Source organism: Malaya genurostris, chromosome 3, assembly GCF_030247185.1.
Source record: "Malaya genurostris strain Urasoe2022 chromosome 3, Malgen_1.1, whole genome shotgun sequence".
Taxonomy (NCBI): domain Eukaryota; kingdom Metazoa; phylum Arthropoda; class Insecta; order Diptera; family Culicidae; genus Malaya; species Malaya genurostris.
Genome location: NC_080572.1, coordinates 223,970,885 through 223,998,203, shown reverse-complemented (window position 1 = coordinate 223,998,203; position 27,319 = coordinate 223,970,885). Strand labels below are relative to the sequence as shown.

The 27,319-nt window shown below is 36.7% G+C and overlaps 2 protein-coding genes across 2 annotated transcripts; one reads left to right on the top strand and one right to left on the bottom strand.

The window, feature by feature from the left end:
- Positions 1 to 925: 925 nt before the first annotated feature.
- Positions 926 to 14,585, top strand: LOC131435784 (myrosinase 1-like). The gene is made up of 5 exons (XM_058603979.1): positions 926 to 1,506; positions 12,332 to 12,560; positions 12,644 to 13,528; positions 13,923 to 14,161; positions 14,227 to 14,585. The coding sequence occupies exons 1-5, from the start codon at positions 1,412 to 1,414 to the stop codon at positions 14,474 to 14,476; spliced, it is 1,698 nt and encodes a 565-aa protein (XP_058459962.1). The 5' UTR covers positions 926 to 1,411; the 3' UTR covers positions 14,477 to 14,585.
- A 5,520-nt stretch (positions 14,586 to 20,105) lies between these two features.
- Positions 20,106 to 22,144, bottom strand: LOC131438892 (myrosinase 1-like). The gene is made up of 5 exons (XM_058609270.1): positions 21,985 to 22,144; positions 21,734 to 21,929; positions 21,191 to 21,668; positions 21,038 to 21,132; positions 20,106 to 20,977 (listed from the first exon to the last, which is right to left on the bottom strand). Exons 1-5 carry the CDS (start codon positions 22,137 to 22,139, stop codon positions 20,138 to 20,140), a joined length of 1,764 nt encoding a protein of 587 aa, XP_058465253.1. The 5' UTR covers positions 22,140 to 22,144; the 3' UTR covers positions 20,106 to 20,137.
- Positions 22,145 to 27,319: the final 5,175 nt, after the last annotated feature.

Sequence of the window (27,319 nt, the reverse complement as noted above, 5' to 3'; positions counted from 1 at the left end):
CGGCCCATTCAAGACGTTTTTGCACGTTTTTCACTCAGCATCGGTTTTGGCAAAGTACTTCGAAATTTCAAATTATTTGCGATCAAATGCCTGCGAAGAGCTCCGTACGATATATTTAAACCTTTTTTGGGCTTCTAGTTCGAATAAATTTATGTGACAGAACTTAAACTTTTACGGAACGCATCAAATATAAGATTTCGTTGGGAAATAATCTCAATGACATCATCATTTGTGACTTGAGAATCGTTAATGTTCTTTCGCATAACTTTTCGACAGATTTTAAAGGCATCAATATTCAATAGAGCATACTGTAGCCAAACAGTATTTCCCAGTAGCCCATTGAGGGCTCACAAAGTAATATTCAATTGATTTGATTAATAAAAAATGTCCATTTAACTTTGTATGTTAGTTAGATCATTAATAACAATAACAGTCGTAGCACTGTAATACGGGTTCAGGCCCATTAGCTTTTGTAAATCTAAATGTACAGGGTGTGTTTGCTAGATTGTTACATGCTAATTAGAAATGACGGTTCGCTTCATTTTTCACCGTAGCACTGCAACAAATAGAACAAGATTTTTACAGTAGAGTAAAGTCCTGTTACAAAAGTGTCACCACCAACGGTCCTACCCAACAGCAAATTTCCATTAAAATTGATATAATCCTACCGGTAACGGAGAGTTCACTGCCATGGTAAAGCCCCATCGGAACAGGTCTACTTTTGAATCACACGCAACGCAATCGAGAATGCTGTCGGCTCCGAAGGGAAAGACCGATAACTAGACAGTCCTATTGACTGAACGCGTTAAATCGGAAGGAGACACTTCGAACCCATTCGGACGACCGTACCTTCTCGTCCGCCAGTCAGGTTCCGTTCTGTGTTTTTTGCGCTTTAGTTCATATAAATACCTCATTGAGATCAACAGCAGCGCTTAGTTCATTTTCACATCCCCGTTTGGCTGGCTGCACAGGTGTTTGCCCGTCTCGGACTGACAGCATATCGCGGTGTGAAGTTGCAGTGAGTTGTGTGGAGCACGTTGTACGATCAAACGACACAGCGAACGTTGTGTGCGAGCAGTACGTGTAGTGACCGCGGATGCGCCTGTGCCTAACCGAAAGCCAATAAATTCGTTAGCCTCGACGGAGCCATATTTTGCGGGTTGCGATTTTATTCTCGTCCGATTCGGTGGTTGATTGGTATTCAGCGGTGCCACGACTAGGCGCATAACTAGGTGTCAATGCATTGGTCGGGAGTGTGATGCAGAGCAGTGCAATTATTCAAATCGTCAGTTTGAAATTCACATGAGTCGCGCGTGTAAAGGCAATCAAAAAATTTACGATCGTATTGACACATAAAAAAAATACTATACAGTTTAGTGCATTAGAAGGAAAAACAAACAAACAGAAAAGTATGAATAAAGTGGTGAAGTGTGCCCCGCGCAGACGAAGATTGGTGGCTCATCAATCAAGTTCTACGACGACAGTTCATAGTTGCTGCCAAATGATGTAGGTGACAAACGAGATCGCATTGAACTTCAATGGGGTTTATTCAGTTTGGTTACATGATGCGCATTGGGTTGCGTTAAGCATATCAGTTGCTTTTCGAAGGCCATGCTGCTGCTGCTGGCGTTGCTACAACCGCCGCATTGCACATGGCCTAGTATCTGACGAAGTAGTCGAACACGCATACTGTTCTATCCACGAGGGTGATTTTGAGTAGTGATGGACTAGGCACTTAGCAATGAACTTGATGGAGGTGCTTGTTGTGCAATTAGTGTCGGTTGAATTGATAGGAGGAACATATGTGTTTTAGTAGTTCATCACACCTCTGCTGGTTTAGCACAAAGGAATTGTCTATCAGACAATGTTAGCAAGAACTAAGTGCTGCTAGAATAAGCCCTATGTAGTTTTTTTTTTTGGAAATCAAAATTGTGTTCACAATTTTTTCTGTGTCAATTGCAATGGGATTGGGGCTTGTAATTGGTTGGTGTTAAATAAAGCCGTGCTAAACGGTGTTAATTTGATTCCGAATAATTGGCATATAGAACTTGAACTAGGTATGGTTTCCAATTATCATTGAATAATAATTTTTATTTTTACATTCGCCGCTTGTTGTTGTTGTTGAGAACTTCCGTTGAATCAGATAAGTACAAAATGAATCTGTGCGAACAGATTGTGGCTTAATTATCCCATTATATTTATCTTATTACTTTAATTTTACTGCTACGTCAGCACTGACCAAGTTGGCCGTAAAATTACTATGTGTTATATAATACAGCCAATTCGTCACAAAACTGATTTTTGAAAGGAAATTGTGTTTTCCCGTTTGTTTTATAAATATTAAAAAATAGGTATAGGATTCCCTTGAACATTAGAGAAATTTTCCGAAGCTCGGAAGGCCGAGTGTCATATACCAGCCGATTCAGCTCAACGAATTGAACAAATGTCCGTGTATGTGTCTGTATGCGTGTTGTCAATAAAGAGGTAGAGATCTTAGGAAAGGTTGAACCAATTCTGATCAAACTAGTCCCTAGTGAATGGTTTTGAGATCGGATGTTTACATTTCGAGTTATACGAATATTTATACCAATAATTGTCCTTGTAAACAAAATATGTTTTGGAACTTAGAATTCACTCGGTAATAGCTATCTAACATTTTTAAATATATTAATTTTTAATGGCGATACCGATACTTTTGTGTAAGCGACATCATACAGCTCTCAAAACTCCTAATAGTAGAATCAGGAGTTTTGAGCGCTGTATGATGAAGCGATGCATGGGAGCAAAGTGAGATACCATTTTTAATACTATTTGATGCAATTGTTTCAGCATCCTTTTTCATGACGTTTCGATTTTAGCAACATAATTTGAACATGTGAATATTTTGGCAACATAATAGGAAATACATATGAATTAGAAATATGGAAATAGTTCCGAATTCAAAACAATTTCATATTCACATTGATTTAAACTGCTTACCGTAGTAATTACTGGAAGAACATAACTTCCCAAGTAGCTTGTAAAGTTGCTGTCAGTATTTTTTTACTGATTGATTTTATCAAGTTAGTTTTTGTTACTATTCTAGTGACTGTTATGTTATGGAAAAAGCGCAATTTTTCTGTACTGTGCAACATATCTTTGAGTTCTTCCTTTATTACGAATATTTATTCACAACTATTGTGCAACTGATACGAAAACTCATGCGTCGATCCCATCACAAAGGCAGTAATAAAATCAGTGAAAAATCAATTGTGAAACTCGTGAAGACTACTACGTAATGTAAACAAGGCATAAAATGACGATTAAGAAAGCATAACAAACTTAATTTCTAATGAATTCACTTTTGATTTTCAATACAACTACTCTTAACACAAACATGGATCTTGTAAATTTGGTTTAACATTTTTTGCCTTGCGGAGAGCATCATTTCGCTAATTTTTCTTCCACAAGAGATTTATAGAAATTTCAACGTATATTGTGTCGGATACAATTATGGCAGCCGCTTGGAAAGTTTTTGATAAGTTGCATAATTGTTATAGTTCCTTCCGTTCTACGTGACGATGTGAACATTTTTGCTGAGCTTCTATAACTGCTATTGAAACATGAACAAGTTGGTGATTTGCTGCACAATTATAAAAACTTCCTTATCCGACTTCCGGTTATGAAGGTACAGGGTGATTAGTGTAAAAATGTCAATTTTACATAAATTAATCGGGTTTATTGGGTTTGCAGATTTTGATAGTCGATGACTAAATAAACTTTAAACAGTTATACCGCTATTCGGGTTTTGATTTAAAATTTTTATTTGAAACGCCCTACAATTAGTCAAACATAAAGCAAAGTCCTGGCCCTACATTCCTTTTGTGGAATTTGGCCTTTCTGTTTCAACAGACTTCGCAGTCGATTCTTAGTGTACAGAATCATTGCATGGCTAGTACTATGGATCCTACTGACACTAAGAATCTTTCCAGGTCGGGGCTCGAACATACGACAACTGGCTTGTAAGACCAGCGTCCTATGCATTGAACTGCCAACCCGGCAACCGACAACCCGGCTTCATCGCCAACCCGGTCAAACATAGGTACACGGATTCTCAAAACTTAAGAATCAAATAAAATGGTTTACAATTTCTTATATGAATTTAACTGACTTCGGCTACACCGGTTTCCATAACTATCGTTTTCTTAAAGAAGGCCAAAACTAATTTCATAAACAAAAATTCAAATTAGGGGCGGGTAGGGTCTAACACTTTTGAAAAAATATTTAACTTTTTCTTCATATTTTGTTATAGTAAAACATTTCAAAAATATTCTGTGAAATTTTCATGTCTATTGGAACAAAACACAGCAAGTTATGGGCATTTATCTTTGGCTTCGATTGGCTTAAAAACTTGACAAAATATTCTTGAAATGCTTCATTATAACAAATCATAAATAAAAATATATGACTTTTTTGAAAATGTTTTACCCTACGGGTTCCCTTGAGTTATGAATTGATTCCATTGAATTTATAGACAAAAAACTTTAAACGCGTTTTTCTCGAAAGTAGGGTTTGAAAGCCGGTGTCCATCGTCAAAAACGGCTGCACCATTTGTTTTCAAATTTTACACACACTTTCTACATATAAAAAAACAGAAACCAACGTTTTTCTTTTCATTGTTTGTTATTTTGGGGAGGTTTCACAGCTACAAAACAGCGGATTTTTGATGTGGAACACATCTTTATTTTCTATATAGAGGTGCAAATCAGAAACTAAAGGAAATGTGGTCAGGTTTTAAACACTTACAGTTCAGTCTATTCTGTATCAATTATTAATATTATTTCATCATTTGATTGGAAATATTTCTAAGAATCGATTTGAATGTATCAAGCTACGTATTTTCAATTATAAATGATTGAAATTTTGATTAGTAGCGTCCTATAGACGACGGTTTTGAAGGAGCAAGCGATATATCAAAGAGAAAGCATCGCTTTGATTGGTCAATCGATGCAAAAGCTAAGCTGTGGAAGCACGCGAATCTATAAATAGAAGCCTAATTATAGCTAACGTTTCAGTCCTACGCGTAGCATGCTAGAGGTGGGTTGTTGCTAGACAGCAAGACAAAAAGTGCCATAAAACGATTTGAAGTTTTAATTGGTATGCTTTGATCTTGTGTCATGTAAGCTCGAATGAAACTCTATGTTATGTCGTTTCGACTGAAAAATTGACACCTACCGTAGAGTAAATTTTGAGTGCTTTAGATTAATTTCTAATTTATATAAGATGAACTTAATTGATAATGAGAAAAAGTTTATCAATTCAATCGAAATCGCAGAATGGTAGAGAAACTTAACACTATAAAAATAACTGCTTGCATACAAAGCTTGAACACAAGCTTGACGAAGAGAAGCTTAAATATTGAAATCCGTATCGCAAGTATGCACAAAGATATAATTGCATACATTTGGGATATTGGTGTAATTTCGTCGGCTATAAAACTAATACGAATCAAGACAACAAAGTTCGGTGTTGGTTCGTAATCAAGATCGATCTAAGCAGATTCTTGTGCAATTGTGGATTCAAAAGCGTGACGATTGATTGAACTTTTTGGTTATAGATCATTCGAAATTTTGGTTGCCTTGTTCCACATCAATGGAACAATCACCAACAATTTTAAAAATTAAAAAAAAAATCAAACAGAAACGTTGAGGTCTAGAAAAACTTCTACTCTAACTCTGATTCTTTGATTTGTTCACTTCTGATTAGTCTGCGATGAGATACAGTGGGCACCGCAAATAATGATTTTTAAGAAGCGCCGTTAAAAATACCTCTTCATCAACTTATTCCTTAATATTTTTCCACGAAAAAAATACCAAATGTTTTTCGAATGATGCTTTTTATCATGCAAAACATTTGAATTTATTTTTTTGAACGATAATTCTGGAAAAATGTTGCAAAAATGATGATTTTTTGCCTTTCTCATATAGAAAGGTTATGCAATCACTGTGAAAACCGACTTTTGAACCGAGGCCCGGAGGGCCGAGTGTCATATCCCATTCGACTCAGTTCGTCGAGTACGCAAAATGTCTCTGTGTGTGTATGTGTGTGTATGGGTGTATGTAACGTTTTTTTGCACTAACTTTTCTCAGAGATGGCTGAACCGATTTTCACAAACTTGGGTTTAAATGAAAGGTCTTGTAGTCCCATACAAAATTCCTGCATATTGTTTGGATCCGATTTCCGGTTCCGGAGTTATGGGGTAAAATGTGCAAAAAAATGAAAATATGTGTTTTAGCTTTTCTCATAGATGGCGCAACCGATTTTTAAAAACTTAGGTTCAAATGAAAAGTCCTGTGGTCCCATACGCAATTCCTGAATTTCATTCCGACTTCCGGATCCGGAAATATAGGGTAAAGTAAGTATGTGTTAAAAATTGTATACCATCACTGAAAAGGGTGAAAAACCGTAAAAAGTTTTCTAAATCTACCTCAAATCTTCTCCAATTAATAGTAGATCAGTAGACGGTCTAACAAACCGATTTCGATTATTCTTTTAGGAATCGAAGAAAATTATTTTGAAGAATACCACAGTTTTATATATGATGGTGTGATTGATATCAGAAAGGCATCATTACACCACTAGGTGGATTAAAACAGGTTTTTTTTATCATTTAGACGCAGTGGAAATAGTCAAAATACCATAACGTTATTATCTAGATTTTTAAATTTGGATTTTGGTTTGGTTTTATTTTCTAAATATTATAGATAAAAAATTCATTTAACATACAGGGTGATCCACATATAAAACTACACAGATAAACTGTTCCGTGAATTTACATCTCTTTTCATGCACATATTTGGAGCAAAAAAATCAACATAGTTTTTCTACGATTTGCTATTTTTCAATATACTTTGGAAGAAGAAATTTTAAAATGCAGCTCTGTTAATTGAAAAACCAATACATTCCGATTTGAATTCACATTGATGATGGTTTTCAATACGATGTTAACAGCTAGTATAGCTTAGTTTGATAACTGCTGTTACAATTTCACAGTTCTATTTGAACTGCTATTAAGTCTACTCTACTTAAGAATGTTTTTTTGTGTCGCCCATTGAAAATTTTCAAAAAAAATCTATCCTGTTACATTTTGCCTATCAAACTGCTCTCAACGAGAAATATAACTCAGAAAACTGCCTAGTAGAACTGAATTATGACCCTATGAGTTGAGGATTGACCCCAAATAGGATGTGTATCATCTCGTTGTTCCAACCTCTAGTAATAAACATTTCATCACTGGTAAATAACCGAAGTGTTGCGGAATTTGTACATATACTTTATAAGTTATTCATCTCAATAGCGTTTATTTTCATCAAGTTTGGGTGACGAGATAACCGTGTATCGCTTGTACAATCCAGAACATTGACTATCCACATTGTTATCACGCAGGTACAGTTGCACTACGCGAAATTCATGTCACAGTTGAAAAACTTCTTCATCGTTTTGATCTGTGCCCCATAAGCCAAGCAAGAGACCGTCATGAAAAATAAAATTTTACTGGCCTGTATCATCCGAGGAGAATTCTGCTAAATAATAAAATGGATGATATTCTAATTAAATAAGGTTAGGTTAATTCAATTTAGTAGAATCCTTTGACCAACTTTACGCTTTGCACCCTACATTGGACAATGCTGTACAAAAAACTGTTTTAAGTCAATCTGTACAATTACTTGACGTAAAGAATATTTAGGATGCAAATTATTTTTTGTCGATTCATAAGACACTAAAGAGCAATTCCAGGAATGAGTAGACGAAAATGTGACAAAATCAGAATCGACCTTCTCCGATTCGGATTAAACTTTGCACATGGCTTCAGTATGGCAAACCATAAGTTTTAACCGATTGAAAGATCAATCCGACTCACGACTGATTTTTAAAAAGGGCGTATGTATTTTTTGCATTTCACAAAAATTGCCTTTTTCAAATCGTTGTAACTCGGAAACCGTTAATTGTACAAAAATGGTGTACAGGAAGAAATTGTAGAGAAACGATTAGGCACTCTAAAAAAAATATATGTACACAGAAAAATTTTTTTCATTTTTTTTCTCAATAAATACAAAATAATCCTAAAACGGTAAATAAAAACCTTAATTTAATCCACCTAGTGGTGTAATGATGCCTTTCTCATATTACTCATTACATCATAAATATAACCGGGAAATTCGCAAAAACAACTGTCTACACCCAAACCTCCATTTACGTAACTTATATATGTATATATGTATTAATATACGTACGCATGTGTGCAAATATTTGTATTTCTTAATACATATAAATATTGGTGAAGTAAAAGCGATCATTTATATGTATAAATATATACACATATACGCAAAAGAGTGAGTGTGTAAGCATACATACATACATATATAAAGTTCGTAAATGGAGGTTTGGGTGTATTGAATAGAAATAGTAAAATTTGTTCGGACCTAATCTCACAAACTCTGCAAATCCTGTTTACTCTGTACTTCCGGAACCGAAAGTAGTATCCACAATAAATTAAGGAATTCCGTATGAAACTGTAAGACTTTCCTTTTGAACCTATAAGTTTGTGAAAATCGATTTGGCCATCTCCAAGAAAAGTGAGTGAGATCCTCTTTGCAGTTTTTAATCACTATTTCCAATTCTTCCGAAACTGGATTCAGATGAACGGAATAGTCGAAGTTGGTTCGTTTGCTACCAACAAATATGATTTACAAATTGGAACAGTTTTAAACGTAGTTAAACCTATACTTACTTTCTCATTCTCTATTTCGATTAAACCAATTGAACGAAACCTAACAAACGTTTCTGTTACTTCTGCATATGTAAGTCAAGCTAAACAGCATGAATCAGCAGCATAAAACATGTAGTAGGATTATTATTATTATTATTATTATTATTATTATTATTATTATTATTATTATTATTATTATTATTATTATTATTATTATTATTATTATTATTATTATTATTATTATTATTATTATTATTATTATTATTATTATTATTATTATTATTATTATTATTATTATTATTATTATTATTATTATTATTATTATTATTATTATTGACATCACTACACATCGTGTACGAAATAGAGCACGCCTTGTTCGTTTTGTGTTTTCTTCTTCTTTCGGTGTTGTACTCTACATGGCGATCTGAAAACTTTGACATCATCGCCCTGTAACTTCGGAACCGGAAGTCGGATCCGGATTAAATTTCACAGTAGCTTTAAAGACAGTATGGACTTTAATTCAAATCAAGATTTGTGAAAATCGGTTCAAGCATCGCAGAGAAATCGAAGTGAATTTAGTTTTAGGAGTTTTTCTTCTCCACTTTCGGTGCTTTCGGACCAGGAAAAGAGGGGACCAGTAGTGCCGAATTAAATTTTTTTTTGCCCACAAACTAACAAGCTCTGCAAACTAGAAGAATTTATCAGACAGTTTTATGGGATTTGTACCTGTTTTTAACCATCGTTCGTGGAAAAATACTAATAAAATTGATAATTTTCCACTTATCACGCTTTAGTTCCGGAACCGAAAGCCGGATCCAGATAAAATGTTCCACAATTTTTTAGGATATTATAAGACCTTTCATTTGAATCTTAGTTTGCGAAAATCGGTTGAGTTGTTTCAAAGATAATTGAGTGTAGACTTTTTGTTAAATTTTAACATGTTATCATATAACTCTGGAACCGGAAGTCACATTCAAATAAAATTCAATTGCAAGCTGTGGGACCATAATACCTTTCATTTGAATCTTAGTTTGTGAAAATCGGTTCAGCCATCTCTGAAAAAAGTGAGTGGATATTTTTTTCATTTTTTTGGTACATATCATCCTATTTCTCCGGAACCGGAAGTCGGATCGGAATGAAATTCAATAGCAAGCTATGGGATTATGAGGCCTTTCATTTGAATTTTTGTTTGTGAAAATCGGTTTAGCCATCTCTGAGAAAAGTGAGTGCATATTTTTGTTACATACACACACACACACACAGACAGACATTTGCTCAGTTCGTCGAGCTGAGTCGATTGGTATATGACATTCGGCCCTCCGGGCCTCGGTTAAAAAGTCGATTTTCACAGTGATTGCATAGCCTTTCTATATGAGAAAGGCAAAAATGCTTGGTTTTAATTTTTTTGTTGATAATTTTTATTTTAAAGCTCATTCCTTAATATATCTAGCATCACTGCTGCTAGTGGTGGTAATATGATTCTGCTTTCTTTTATTATGCTATAAAGGTTGATTTGAGTTGTTTGATGTTTTCACAAAAGTTTCTCAACAGCACTACTCAGCAAATCACATCGTAGGGCACACTGAGGTATAAATATGATAGTAAGACGAAGAAAAGTTCTGGTTTCTTTGAATTCGAGTTCTGGTGACCTTTTTCTTACGTTTTTTTTTTCAATTTCTTATCATATTGGTATACAAAGATCCAATTTTTGATTTTTGATCTCTTGATACAGATTTACAGATTTTTCTACTAGAAAATACAGATTTAAATGTGGTAACCCTGCTCATAGTAGTTCATAAGTGCAGATCAAAAGTTGATGGTTTCAGTCATTATTCTGTATAAAGTGTTAGAGAGAAGGATTGCCGATAGAGCCGTAATAATCGAAAGAGAGAGTAAACAAAGGGAAACTGTCATTTACGCTTAGGACCTTTTCTAGTGTTTGCCTTCAAACAACAAGAATGTGACAGTTCTCCCTAAACAGTTTTTCATTTGACGTTGAAATTTCAACATGGAACAAAGAGCGTTCATCAAATTCAACACAAAACTTGGTAAAAGTTCTTCAGAAACATTCCGATTGATACAACAAGTGTACGGCGATCAATGCTTGTCTCAGCTAATATTTTTTTGTGTGGCACAAACGTTTCTTGGAGGGCCGCGTGTCACTAGAGGATGACAAACGTGAAGGAAGACCAATTTTAGCTCGCACATCCGAAAGGATTAAAAAAGTGCGTGATAATGTTGCGAGTGATCGTAATGCTTCTCTAAAAATGATAGAAGAGGCTTTGATAATCGGCAAAGAAACGATTCGTCTTAATCTTCACGATGATTTGGGCAAAATAAAGGTCTCAGAGGAGCAGGAATCATATGATGTCAGTCAAGTTGTTACTGGCGACGAAACGTGGTGCTTTTAGTACGTGTCAGAAATGGAAGCCAAAAAACGCGAAAATCTCCTTCAAGAATCAAAACTATGTTTATCACTTCTCTCGATAGTAAAGGCATCATCCACAAAGAGTTCGTTCCAACTGGTGAAACGTTCGCTGGCGAGTTTTATATCGAAGTTTTAAAGTATTTGATGATCAGAATTCGTCGTACTCGACCCGAATATCGCGATTCAGAGAGATGAAGTTTGTTGCACGACGATGTGCCGAGTCACAAATCAATCATTGTTCGTTAGTTTTTGGCACGAAAATCAAGTCTGTGCCTGATTTGGCGCCAAAATTTCATCCTTCATCAGATAATTAACTTGTTGCCTGTCCCGGATTAAAAGATAAAAACGAGTTTTTTCAAAGTCTGTATAGAATATTTGTCTTCATTTTAATAAGAAAAATAACGCTGCAATAAAATTAAACAGACATTTACTCGTGTCGAGTAACCCCCTTCGGAACACGCTTTCTAAATAAATATTAACTAGCAAAGTTACCCTTCACCTTGTCGCATTTCGAACGTCACACGTGTCGGTACGGGAAATCCTTTACTTCACACTATCTCTACAATATATTGAATTTGAGAATTCAATTCTCGTTATCGTCGCTTGGTGCTAGTCAGTCCTGTTCCTACGGCACCTGTTCGAGTTTGTTTGTTTCAAGGGGTTTGTTATTTATGTGACTTTTTCATTAGGTGATACGATGTAGGTATCAATAAATTCCTCTGAATTACATCTGCATAGTAAAAAGTACATCTGGCAAAAGACTTCGTTTTCTGGGGCAACCTATTCAACTGTCTGATACATTTTTCATGCGGTTCGGAAGAAAAAAAAAAACTTCCTCGTAAGCTAGCTAGTAAAATTCTGGTTTGGTCAATTAAAATCATGCCCTTCGGCGCAATATCGAACCGCACGCAGATTGATCAGGTGGGTGGGTTAAGTTGACAGTGTGTAAATCTATTATAAATATGTTTATCAACAGGCTAGTTGAGAAAAATGTGTCGATAAGTCAACTTAAGGCTTCGAGGAATAATTTATTACCGTTTGGTACTTGTTAGTAAGCTTCCACTTAGAATGTTTACTTAGTGGATCGTTCTTTATTTGCATACTAACCGCTACTGTGATTAATATTTCAAGGAGTTTCTGTTTGGTAATTTCAGATTGATCTCGATAACGCTGCTGCTGGTTTGCGGTGGATCAAATGGACAGATCACAAGAAGATTTCCGGCTGACTTCCGGTTCGGGGTTGGTTCTTCCGCCTACCAGATCGAGGGCGGATGGAACGCAGGGGGTAAAGGCGAATCCATCTGGGACCGTATGACCCACCAACATCCGGAGAAGATTGCGGATGGCAGCAATGGCGACATTACCGCGGATAGTTATCACAACGTAAGTGACGGTGTCGGTTGCGTTCTACGATAAGATTTATTGCTGTTGGCATTTCTTTATAATATTGCTTACCTTGCTTACAGTGGCGACGCGATGCCGAGATGGTGCGCGAACTGGGTGTTGACATTTATCGTTTCTCACTTTCGTGGCCCAGAATTTTGCCTAGTGGATTCGTAAACAGCGTTAGTAAAACTGGAATCCGTTACTACAGTGGGCTCATAGACGAATTGCTCAAGTACAACATTACCCCGATGGTTACGTTATACCATTGGGATCTACCTCAGCGGCTGCAAGACTTGGGCGGGTGGACCAATCCGGAACTGATTAGCTACTTTAAGGATTATGCGCGGGTCGCATTCGAACAGTTCGGTGATCGCGTTCAGATTTGGACAACTTTCAATGAACCTTGGCATGTTTGCGAGCAAGCGTACGGAATTGATTTTATGGCACCAGCGTTGGATTACCCCGGAATAGCGAACTATCTGTGTGGGCACAATCTGCTGAAGGCCCATGCGGAGGTTGTTCACATGTACCGAAAGAAGTTTATGCCGAAACAGCATGGAACGATTGGTTTCACGACCGATATTTCCTGGCCGGAACCGATGACCAACAGCGAAGAAGATCGGGCAGCTTCGGAACTTAGTTTGCAGTTCTATATTGGATGGTTCGCTCATCCGATTTTCTCGGAGAGTGGAGACTACCCACAGGTGATGATTGATCGGGTGGCTGCACTAAGCAAACAGCAAGGATTCTCCAAATCAAGACTGCCTCGATTCACTCGGGAAGAGGTCGATATGATCAAAGGCACAGCGGACTTTTTCGGAATCAATTCCTACACCTCAGTACTGGTTCAAAAGAATGACAGAAATAATTCAGCGAGATTCCCGGTGCCCTCCTTCAATCATGACATGGGTGTAGTAGAATCCAGCGATCCTACCTGGCCGAAAAGTGGATCCGTTTGGTTACATGTAAGTTTCAAATTAGCACTTCACACGACAATGATTTTATTTCCAATTTTATTAAACCAATCAAGATAATCTTAAAAGCGGCGTAGCAATTAATACTACTAACGCGATAAAATTCTTCTCAGAGTTATGTCTTGTTGTCATAGTAGTCTAAGGATATTGCACCTCGTGTTTCATCCTACATAAAACCAGTTTGTTCGATGTTGGAGCTGTTAACGATTAACAGTCGTTAAGATTTTAATACAGCAATTTATAACAAACATTTTTATGGGTTATTATCGACCATGGACTTCTTTTTAATGCTGCCGATAAAATGGCTTGTAAATGACTTTGAATGAGATCATGTACTTTTTCAATATTTACGTATCGCGTTTTTTTTTGTTCGACATGGTTTCAGGTGGTTCCGTCAGGCATGAACAAACTGTTGAATTGGATTCGTAAGGAGTACAACAACCCTCCGGTGTACGTAACGGAAAACGGTGTCAGTGATCGCGGTGGCACCAACGATTTGAAACGCATGGATTACTTCAACTCCTATCTGGAAGCGGTACTGGATGCTATCGAGGATGGTTGCAACGTTCAGATGTACGTGGCCTGGAGTCTAATGGATAGCTACGAATGGAAAGCCGGTTTCACGTATGACCATAAGACATTTATTAATCGTAAACAGTGCACTTTAGTGTGATCATTTCCTTTTTCAGTGAAAAGTTTGGTCTTTACCACGTTGACTTTAGCAGCCCTAATCGGACACGAACTCCGAAGGCATCGGCAAAAGTGTACGCCAACATAGTTAGGACACGTCAGATCGACTGGAGCTATCGTCCAGCACCGGAAGTGATGATCAAGCCCCCATCCCCGTATCGATCCAACGGTGTTCCTGTTAAAGTTCCTGTGATATATTTGCTGATTGTGACCATGGCCGTTGCGCTGAAAGTAGCTTTCAGTAGTTAGCGGGGATAAAGCTCAATGTACCGAAATAGTATTTAATGATTTATGTTTTTCTTTTGTATTACAAACCAGTGCTCATGTAAATAAATTGAAACTTTTGTTTTTCATCGAACATTGTTATTTTGTATTTCTGATTATCCTGATCTGATTGAAAATTCCGTAACCGTTTGTGTGCTAGATGTACATAATCATTTGCTTCTTTTGAATCGCAATTCGTCTTCGACTTTTCAACGGTAAGTAGATTGAGTAGCTAGCGCAACTCTGCAGTTCAAGTTGAACGCTTTTATAAACGATCCGATTGATTCTCAAAGTTTTTATGGCGAATTAGGTATTCTCTGTTCTGAAAAAGATAAGTCGTATTCATATATCTCTAGTTTGGTATATGTTACCGAGAGATATTGCTAAGATAGGAATTATTACTCACTTATTTACTTACTTATTACTTACTCACTTATTTACTTACTCACTTACTTAATCTCCAACTTACTTACTCACTTACTAATTTTCTCACCTTCTTAGTCATAACTTACTTACTTACTTTCTTACTAACTTACTTAATTACCCACTTACTTATTTACTTATTTATTTACATAATTACATATTAACATACAAACTTACTTACTTACTCACTCACTTACTCACTTACTCACTTACTCACTTACTCAGTTACTCACTTGCTCACTTACTCACTTACTCACTTACTCACTTATTCACTTACTCATTTTCTCACTTACTCACTTACTCACTTACTCACTTACTCACTCACTCACTTGCTACCTTACTCACTTAATCACACACTCACTTACTCACTTACTCACTTACTCACTTACTCACTTACTCACTTACTCACTTACTCACTTATTCACTTACTCATTTTCTCACTTACTCACTTACTCACTTACTCACTTACTCACTTACTCACTTACTCACTTACTCACTTACTCACTTACTCACTTGCTACCTTACTCACTTAATCACTCACTCACTTACTCACTTACTCACTTACTCACTTACTCACTTACTCACTTACTCACTTACTCACTTACTCACTTACTCACTTACTCACTTACTCACTTACTCACTTACTCACTTACTCACTTACTCACTTACTCACTTACTCACTTACTCACTTACTCACTTACTCACTTACTCACTTACTCACTTACTCACTTACTCACTTACTCACTTACTCACTTACTCACTTACTCACTTACTCACTTACTCACTTACTCACTTACTCACTTACTCACTTACTCACTTACTCACTTACTCACTTACTCACTTACTCACTTACTCACTTACTCACTTACTCACTTACTCACTTACTCACTTACTCACTTACTCACTTATTCACTTACTCAGTTGATTACTTACTCACTTACTCACTTATTCACTGAATCACGTACTTATTTGTTTACTGAATCACGTACTCATTGATATACACTAAGGTCTCTTTTCACACGGTATTTTTTCGCACGGTTTTTTTATACACGGCTATTTTTACACGGATTCCGGAATTAACACGGTTTTTATTTACGCGGTTTTCGCAATTAACACGGTTTCTGATGAGAGTTTAAAAAGCACTATCATTTGTTTGTTGAGAAAAATTTTATAAATGGGAACAGGTTGTCTGTAAGAAAACGATTTTGAGAGCTAATTTAAAGTTTGAAAGTTAACTCAAATCATTCACGAGATCATTGACTTTTGTTACATAAAATGATTAAACAGTCTTCAGATCTTCAATCCCTGTTGTAAACTACACGACAACGTCTCTTCCGCTCAGTTGTGGTGTATGATGTCAGCATCGTGCGTAAATCATCGAGAATTTCGTAGCGTTAAAGAAATAGTCGGGTTTACTAATCTCTTCAACTCTTCATCATATCGAGCAGTAAACTATTTTATACCCATTTTAATGATATAACTCTAGTAGTATTATGATTTATACCGATGAAATGAGTTGCTCAGCATGACACATAGTAATACCTTTTCTAATTTGATCCATATTCATCTCTATGAATTCTTCCCCTTTAATTCGGTCGTTGCGTGCATAGATCTTCATCCAATACCCATGTCTTCCCACTCAGTTTAATCTAAAAAGTGACAATTAAGATCGTTAGTGTTTACTACACATTGCACCTTCGGAATTGAAAACTTATTCTCAAGCTTTATTTGCAGTGAAAGTGTTTATGGAAGGTATTATCAGCCGTTCTCTAGTCGAACGTTCTAAATTGTACGTATTATCGTTCTTTTGAAAACCGAATTCATTAAACAGAAGGCATGAGCCATTTAGATTAATTTACTTATCGTACAACGTGTTTCCTGAATGTTCTAATTTTAATCTGTTATCTAATGTGTTTTATCAAGTATAGCTAGACCTTCTCGTAACCTCAGGCTGGTTTACAGATTTTCGTTTTTATTGTGAAAAAACGTGATTAATCCACCTAGCAGTGAGATGATACCTTTTTTTATCAATCCGCATGTGTTTTTTGCATGAATATTTTTCGGTGTTTAAGTTTTCATTACATTATTTTAATGACCGTCGTTTTAAGCGACAATTTGAGATTGTAATCACTCATTACTCTGTAATGTCGAAACTGCAAAAACAATCGAATTTAAATCTAGAAGTGTGATAATCGATTAAACATGCCATGATATGTAAGTTCCTCTTTAGAGTTTACGGTTATTTACGGTACTACCAGAACCGGTATTCAGGAACCAGCTTAACCCAAACCGATTCGTATGGCCATATGACGAATAAATTACAGTTTTGAGTACAACTTTGAAGCTTAATTGGATAAAATTCATTATTTTTGTATGTATTTATAAAATTAATTAATTTTGTATATAAGTTTATTTTAATTTGAATTTTTGTTTCTGAAATTTGATTAGGCTTTTTTAGAGAAAACGATTGAGCTTTGAGAAACGATTTTATACTGGAACCGGAATTCTAAAATCGGTATGGCCGAAGTCAGATAAATTCACCTGAATAGCTGTATAGTTTACATTTGTTTCGAAATGTTTGAAAATCAGTGAAGACATCTTTGAGAAATCATAGCACGAATTAAATTTTTAGGTGCCTTCTGAATCGACAACTGAATACCACTAAAACTGAAAAAAGTTAATTTTTTTTATCGACTATCCAAATCTGCTAACCCGATAAACCTGATTAATTTATGTGGAATAGAAATTTTTATACTAATCACCCTGTATCCCCAAAACCGGAAGTTGGATCTGACTGAAGAGCAAGATGTTTCAAAGAATCTTGAAACTTTTCATTTGCATCTTAGATCGGTTCAGCCATCTACGAGAAGAATGAGTTACACAATTTTGATTTCGTTTCATATATCATCCTGTAGTTCCGGAACCAGAGGTCGGAACCAAACATAATTCAGGAACTTTGTTTGGGAGCATACGAATTTTCGTATGAATCTGAATTTGTAGAAAAGAAAATTTCCGAGAAAATTGAGTGAAATTATTTGTCACACACGCATTCGCTGATCTCGACGAACTGATTCGAATGGTATATGGATGTTATGTTCTTCCAGCATTTATTGCTGTAAGTAGTTTAAAACAATATAATTAAAAAAAATCTGCCATCATCTGGTTTATTGTCATATTCGAACGATTATGTTGCCAAAAACGAGCCGTGCTAAAATCGGTCCGAGGCAAATTGTCATGAAAAAGGATGCTGTACACAGTCTTTTTGGTACTTAGAAACAATTGTATGTAACAGAATAGAAAATCGTGTTTTCCGTTGCTCCCAAGCATTTTTTTTGCCAGACAGCGCTCAAAACTCCTACTGCTGGAATAGGGGGAAAAGTCGTTTACACAAAAATTTCGATATCTCCGTTAAAAATGGACGGATTTTAACAATCTATGGCTTGTTGAATAGGTATTATCGTGCGGAATCTAAGTCTGAAAACATATTCTGTTTTCGAGGTCAATTGTGACAGATACTGTCAAAAAACTGAAAATTTTGACATAAAACTTCGAATAACTCAAAAAGTAAACATCCGATCTCAAAACCATTCAATAGCGTTTTGGGTGACGGGGAGACCTTTCATTTGCGACTAGTTTGATCAAAATCGGTCCAGCCATCTCTGAGATCTCGACCTCTTAGTTGACAACACACATACAGACACACACACATACACACACACACACACACACACACAGACATTTGCTCAGTTCGTCGAGCTGAATCGATTGGTATATGTCATTCGGCCCTCCGGGCCTCGGAAAATTTTTCGAAAGTTTGAGCGAATTCTATACCTATTTTTTATATATATAAAAAAAGGTAAAACAGTTACATTTTATCAAGAACAAAACAAACATATACTCAAATCTACGGTTTTTGGAATCGATTTTACTGATCATTTTACACTTAAAAAATTCCTTGTGGTCAGCTGCATCATCATACAGAAAAAATTATTAATTTGACAGGTGACATAATTCTACAAATGCTACAATTCATAACTACTTAACTTGTCAAATGACGCAATATTCTGTTCGTACAGAATTTTACAGGCCCCGAGTACCGCTGTATGGATTGGATATTTAGAAATTACTCATTAAGCTGATATGTGCTTCTGTGGCTCAGTCGATTAACTGGTGTGCTTTGTGATCTAATGTTTCTCGGTTCAAGTCGCGCTGCTACTACCGATCTTTTGTTTTTTTATTTCATTCAATTTCAAGCCACGTAATTTTCAAATCACAGAATTTTACCTGTTCTTGAATATAAATTTGTGTGAAATACGACGCCCCATTTAATTTACAAGATTCATTCGAACTGTGCATTAAAAATTTTTCGTCTGATTGGATTTATGGGTTCAATTACAATTTGAACACAACAAATTACCACGATTTATGCAGCGTAAAGCTGTATCACCTATTTGCCTAAATTTTGTTCATATTTACTCCATATAACTTGTTGGTTTGACGTAAAATTACCCTAACTTAGTCGGGTTTTGACTGCAATGACAATAGAAATATAGATTGAAAAGCCATGCATTAAGTCATGCATGAAAAACTCACTGAAAAGATGATATTTTGTAAATAAAAAAAATACACTCAGAGGCAGGACGGCGTTGCATTCCGTACATAGCATGTATAAGAACGCAAGTTCGTATCCTACCACTGAGCGTATCTTTTTTTCAAAAGGCATCTTTTCTGTGAGTTTGCACGTTGAATGTAAAATTTATTTTTACCCTTTTCTAATACTTCCAAATTGGTTATTCAACTTCGAATGAAGTGAATCAGATAGAATAAATTTATGGCTAATTTTGTCCATGCTGTGGTTATTTGATAAACATTCAATAAACCTGACAAGCCTTGAAAAGTCTATTGGATGTTAAAACAATTTAACTAATTTTTCAGCTAAATACTGACGGAGGTGTTTGTGATCTTCCAATCCAGTCACTAAGACTCAATATTCTTATCTTCGCCCGATTTGATATAAGACTTGTACTTCTGATAGGAACGAAGAAAGCTCAGTATGGAATACTTCGAAGTCGCAGATCATCACAATCACTGAAAAGATAGATTGCCGTATTCATTCTAGAATGTTCCATTTTGGGAATTGGAGAAGATTTTTGTTCAATTCGCTACAACTCGATTTCGAGAGAATATCGTATATGTCGTACATTAAAACTTTAATTACTTAAATCAGAACATTTGTTTTAGTGTCAGTACAACTGCAGATAATATTAGTGAAAGACTGGATACCACCATAACTCCTGCTCCTGGATCTTCTGTGGTGGTGCTGCTATCGTCCGGAGTCAACGTAGTGCTCTCTTCTGGTTCCGGAGTAGTAATGATCTCTTCCGGTTCCGGCATATAATCCATATCGATCTTACGAGTCTCAATGACATTGGCGTAGAATTTGGCAGACGATTTTTGAGTTCTAGTCCGGTTGGGATGCTCATAATCGACATAATACAAACCGAACCGTTCGATTAAGCCAGCGCGCCACTCGAAGTTATCCATTAGACTCCAAGCGATGTAACCTTTCACCTTGCATCCCTCATCGATCGCATCCAGCACAGCACTCATATAATCCTTGAAGTATTGTACACGACCTTCGTCCCTGGTACCACCGCGATCGCTATAACCGTTTTCTGTGATGTATACTTCTGGATTATTATACTCCTTGTTGATCCATTTCAGTAGATTGTAGATGCCTTTCGGATATACACGGAACCAGTTGGAGCCTGTTTCGGGCCAACTGGGATCCTGGTACTCCACTACACCTCGATCATGATCGTACGATGGTAGCGGGAAATTCGCAGAGTTCTGATCATCATTTTTGTATGCAATGTAGGTTGTGTACGTGTTAAATCCGAAGAAATCGGAGGATCCTTTCAGTTTGTTTATCTCTTCCGCGGAAAACGTTGGTAGACGAGATTTGGCGAATCCTTGTTGCTGACTGAGAGTCGCGATGCGGTCGATCATAATCTGTGGATAGTTTCCATTGGCGGAATAAATAGGATGCATGAACCAACCGATCTGTCCTCGAATAGATATTTCATTATTTTGTTAATGTAATCGAGAAATGTTTGAACCTACGAGGAATTGTAAGTTAGTTTCTGCAGCTTCCTGATCATCGGCAGAATCACTTCTTGGCTCAGCCCAAGAAGAGTCAACGGTAATTCCGATTTTTCCTGGATTTGGAAGAAATCGTTATCTCCAATTCAGCTACAAAACGATCGATATACTTACCATTTTGCTCAGGTTGGAACTGAGTTCGATATACTTCGACAGCTTCCGCATGCGATAGAAGTAGGTGATGAGTACAAAGATAACTTGGAATGCCAGGAAATTCATAACCGGGTGCCATCGCATCCCATTCGTATGACTGGCGGCACGTTTGCAGTGGTTCGTTGAATGTAGTCCACCATTTGACCCGATCTCCGAAGGTAGCAAACACAAATCTGGCATATTCTCGGAAATGACCGACCACTTCTCGATTCGTCCAACCACCCAATTGCTGCAAACGTTGAGGAAGATCCCAGTGGTACAACACCACTAACGGAGTGATGTTGTTCTCAAGCAGAGCGTTGATCAGATTGTTGTAGTATTCGACACCTGCCATGTTAATTTGATTACTAATCCCGGTGGGCATAATACGAGTCCAAGCAATTGAAAATCGATAAACGTCGACTCCTAGATCCTTTAACATTTCAACATCACGACGCCACTGTAATTGAATCCTCATAAGTTTTTTTCTTAATGAAAGTTTGTGCAAGAAACGCTTCAACATACCAGTCGATAACTATCGCAAGCCACATCCCCATTCGTTCGATCACCAATCTTCTCTGGGTGGTTGTGCACCAGATAGTCCCAAATGGATTCACCTTTTCCGTCTTGATCCCATGCCCCTTCAATTTGATAGGCAGAGGTTCCTACTCCGAACTTAAAATCAGATGGAAACTCTCTTTGGGCGTGTATCCCAAGAGATCTGCACAATGCTTATTAGTATAATTTTCGTTCAGTGAAATATTTTCTTAACTTACCCAACGGTCATGAAAAGGCAAAGTAGTAAATAGTATCTCATACTTGCAGCTTGCTTCAATGCCAGAGGGATGTCTGCAGCAGTACTGAACAGCGGTAATTTTCGAAACAGCAAATTTGTGGAAAAAATACATTTTGTCATAATATCTCCTGTCATATCAATTTCGAATACATGACCGGTCCGATTATATTGATCAATAACATTATAACAATAACGTTAGACAGATCTCAGGTCGATTATTTATCATTGAAATTGGTAATACACAAGCGTGCCTCTTATCATATCTCAGGGGTGGCCTACGACCGGCTGTTATAACAGTTGAACCGGAGACGATTAAATGTATTGGATGTACATATTCATCCTAAAATTTAAAATCAATTGATAATATCGAATTATTTGACATGTTTTCTCCAACACATTTTTTTGACATTTTTCGACTTTTTGAACGCTTTTCATACTGTTTAGTTCAAAGATTCGCTAACTTATTCGAAGATTTTGTTTTGTTTTTAGGCCGAAAGATAAATGAAGTAATGTAATTGGGCGTTTCAAGCACCGTTACCTTAGAAAATGAATAAGCACTTGGTTCGAACAGATTTAATCAAACCCAATCTGTATTTTATTGACACTTTTTTCGGCGTTGCAATAAAGATTGTTTATAGCTAATAGTAATAATATTACGACATAAGTCACTCACGTGATCAGTTTTTGTTTTCAACCATTTTAGAACAGTCATTCGTGTTTTTTTTTAATATTCTAACTAGGCTTGGCTATCAAATATACAGAGTCGGTGATTCATTATTGTTTTAGTGATAATAAAATTAATAAAATGTTTTTTTTTAAATAATTTCTGTATTTCATTACATAACCTGCTAATAAATGTTGCTTATGAGAGTTGTTCACTCCTCGAATCGACTAAACATTATATCGAAGTATTCAGCGTTCAGTGGCAACGAGTCTCCTAACTTAAATGAAACAATTTTGGTCTTATTTGCGAAATAAGACGTCCTCCCATGGAATTCCAGGTAATGTTCACTATCTGAGCATACCTGCTACGGATAATCTATGACGAATCGATGCATCGAAAGGGCCAGGATCGGACGGACTACCGCCGTTTTTCGTGATGGAGTGTACTGATTTGGATTCACCTGTATCTCTGCTTTTCAACCGCTGAACAATATTTCCCAGCGAAGTGGAAAAAAGCTTTGATAGGTCCAGTTTACAAAACCGGCAACGTACCTGACGTCACAAACTACAGAGGCATCTCAATTCTGAGCCTAAAGTATTCGAGCGCATGCTGTTATATTTTATTTCCCCTCAGTAAAACGGGAGCGGATCATTTCGCCGAAAGTCGTTTTTCCGAATGCCATTTCGTCGAATAGGTCATTTCACCGAAAGTCGTCATTTCGCCGAAAGAGTCATTTTGCCGAAAGGGTCATGTTTCCTGTATGTTATGTCCCCTGTATAACTGATGTGGCGCAACCACATAACCGAAGCCATCTGAGTCGGCCGCCGACCTCTTGCATACAAATCTGTAACCGCCTCGTTTGCCCGTTCTATTCAAAGCTAGGTTTCTTTGCTTTAGTTAGGTCCGAACGAGCGGTAGCGATGCTTAGTAGCTAATAGTCAACAAGTTTTCTTGGGAGCTTCGTTCTGAGGTTCATAAATCACTCTTTATTCAAGAAGTACAATTGTAGGTCAACAAAACCCTATCATCTTTCATTTGTTTTTATTTTAAATCAATTACGATTTTAGGACGATTTCAGGATTCGGCGAAATGACCCTGATCCAAGTAAAACATATCATATCCACTGATCAGCACGGGTTTGTCAGAAAGTGGTCTACTAAGGAGTGTATCGAAAAGTAGTTAGCAACATTGACTATTGAATAAAAAAGCAAACAAAAACATATTTTGACATCAGTTTTCGATATAATGTAGAAAAATTACATTTTTATGCATTTCAATTATTATATTGAAGAAAACCCTAGTTTATGTGAAACGCTCGCACTTTGGACTTGACATTCTTCATTAAATTCTGCACAGTTACCTTTGTGTCTTTCCTGGTTTTTTTTAACTCCTGCATGTTTTGGGACACTGTACCTTCCTTCCGAAAGGCAGTTCGGTGGGTTGATGTCCTTTTCTACGAATTATTTTTTGACAACCACTGTAGAACGGAGTTGGCGTAGTGGGCTGAAGTCAAATCCGGTCAGAAGAGTGGAGGAGCCTCATGCTTTCTGTACAGTGGCAGCATTCTCTTCTTCAAACATTCTTCCTCGTACACCTTGACGTTAATTGTGCCCTTCGTGAAGAAAATCGACGACCGCAAACCACAGGTACAAATTGCTTACCAGACCAACACCTTCTGCCCAAAGTTTTCCATCGCCACTGTGGTGTCAGCGTTGTCCAGGTCCTGGTACACCGATTTTGTATAATATTGCGGTCCGGGCAGCGCTCGAGAGTCTTCCTTGGCGTAGGTTTCGTCGTCGATCAGGATGCATCAGTTTTTATTCTGTAGAATCCGGTTATACAGTTTTCGCGTTCTTGTTTTGGCCTGAACTTGCTGTACCAGGGACTTTTTCGGCACCTTCTGTTTCTTGTACGTTTTCAGGGAGTTCCGAACTTTGATCCTTTGAATCATCCCGATGCTGGTGTTGAACTGCTTGGCCAAATCCCGCGTCGACGCCGATGGGTTTTTCCTGATGTACTCAACCACTTTTAAGTCCCGGCCGGGCTGGCTGGGACCCGTTTCCCTACCGGATCGGGGCAAATCCTTCATGGAAGGGGTCTTACCGAACTTCTCGATAATAATTTTGACACTGGTGTGGTGCACTTTCACCCGTTTTGCAATTTAGTTGTACGTGACATCACTTTCTGAGCACCAAGTGTGCAGAATTTTCTTTCGCGTTTCCGGATCAATTCGACTCATCATTGAAACGATAAACCGTACCGAAACCAATCGATTGCGCAGCTGTTATTGACATGTAAACAAACATGTCACCGTAAAACAAGCTGCAAAAAATTAAGCCATTTCAGAGTAATAACTGTTTGAATGTTGCTATCTACTTATCGATACACTCCTTACTACAAACCTAATGAGATACGTTTCTGCATTGACAAACTTGAAAAACGGCAACAAGTCGACGCGGTTGACTTTGATTTTTCAAAAACTTTCGAGTCATCTCGGCCCACCCCTCTTCGTTCTATTCGTGTATTGTCATCATTCAAAGTAATGTATGCAGATGATCTCAAACTCTATTGCATCATCTCCAGTAAATCTCCAAAGGCTCTTAGTTTCTGATCTACTGACTGATAACATCGATTGCTCCGTGCTACTTGAAAGAATTCATTTTAACGGTCCAGGAAGATCATAGAGAAGAACAGATTTTCTTAGACGCTAATTTGGTCGCATACAGTATGGTCAGAACATTCCAATGGATGTTTGTTGCCATCGTTTCAACAGCGTATATCATCTATTTGATTTTAATATTAGCAAAGACATGTTTAAATTAAAAATATTATTAAGTTCGCATTAGTATTTTGTTATATAGCCATAGTCTGTGCGAACGGTTTACTTTAATCGAAGACAATAAAGAAACAAAATTCAAGATGACGGCTTCCTTTTTTTTGGTATTCTTTGAAAACCCTTACAATATGGATAGTTCCGAAACGGGTTTGATGTGTAGGAACCGAGAAACGTTGCTTGAGTTCGATTTGAATCCAAGATAGCAACTTCTGGTTTATTGATATTCTTTGAAAACTTTTGAAATAACTTTGAAATATAATGAAAATTCCAAAATGGGCTCACAACAAGTTCAATTTGTAAGTTATGTTGGATGACCGTCAAACGAAATGACTTCGACTGTACCGGTTCTTGAAGTGCCTGAAATAGTGTAACTCAATTAGTTTTCTCAGAGATGGCTCAACCGATATGATATGCTAATTTTCGAATCTGATGCTCAAAATCAAGATTTTCTTTTCAAACTTGAATAAAATCAAAAACTTTCTTCGGCATAAACTACCATCATCTTGTCAATTCTGTTGACAAATTGACAAGATGATGGTAGTTTATGCCGAAGAAAGTTTTTGATTTTATTCAAGTTTGAAAAACAAACAATTTTGAGTATCAGATTTGCAAATCATATCGGTTTAGTGATCTCTGAGAAAACAAATTGAGTTACACTATTTCAGGCACTTTCAGAACCGGTGCAGTCGAAGTCAGTTCGTTTGACGGTCAACCAACAAAACTTACAAATTGAACTAGTTGTGAGCCCAATTTGGAATTTTCATCACATTTCAAAGTTAATTCAAAAGTTTTCAAAGAATACCAGTAAACCGGAATTTGCCATCATAGATTTCGAATCGAACTCAAGCAACGTTTTTCGGTTCCTAGTCTTTTTAATATAAATTTAAATGTGGCAACCCTGCACGCCTATACAAAATTGAACAAAGCATGCTGTGTGCCAGGCAGTGACGTTTTCTTCTTCTGTACCAGCACGTAGCGATGTTTACCGATTTTGCATCATTTTGTATGACAGTTTGAAAGTTTTGATACTCGTTGCCCTATAATTTCGGAACCGGAAGTTGGATTTAAATGAAATTGCACAGTACATTTAATTTGAATCATGATTTGTGAAAATCGGTTTAACCGTTACTGAGAAATCGGAGTAAGTTTCGTTTTTGGAGCTTTTCTTTACTATTGTCGGTGCGTTCGGAAGCGGGAATTGGGAATTAACAACTAGATGAATTTACCAGAAAATTTTATGTTTCGCGATCACTTGTTTTAAATATTCATGAAATTGAAAATTTTTCACTTATCGCGCTGAAATACCGGAACCAAAAGTCAGATCTGAATCAACTTTTCGGGGACTTTCTAAGGAATTTCTAGACCTTTCATTTGCATTTTAGTTCGTAAAAATCGGTGAGAAAATTTATGAGAAAATTGAGTGCGTATTTTCTCAGATTTGCACATATTGTCTTGTAATTCTGGAACCGGAAGTCGGATCAAGGTAAAATTTAATAGCGATCTATGGGACCATAAGACCTTTCATTTGAATTTGAGTTTATGGAAAACAGTTCAGCCATCTCTGAAAATACAAATTGTATAGCGATTAGAAATAATATCCACAAACCGAACTTAAGAATTCTGAAGTATAAATTATTGGTATCTATTCGCCAAGCTTAGACAAAAAGTACATATAATTCCATCAAAATGTCGTTAGATATGATAAAACATTATTCACTTATATACAGATATGGTACGCATTTCACAAACTATGGCTTGACATACAACTGAAAATTTTATCATTGAATTATGATCATATATCCGACGGCAAGTAGC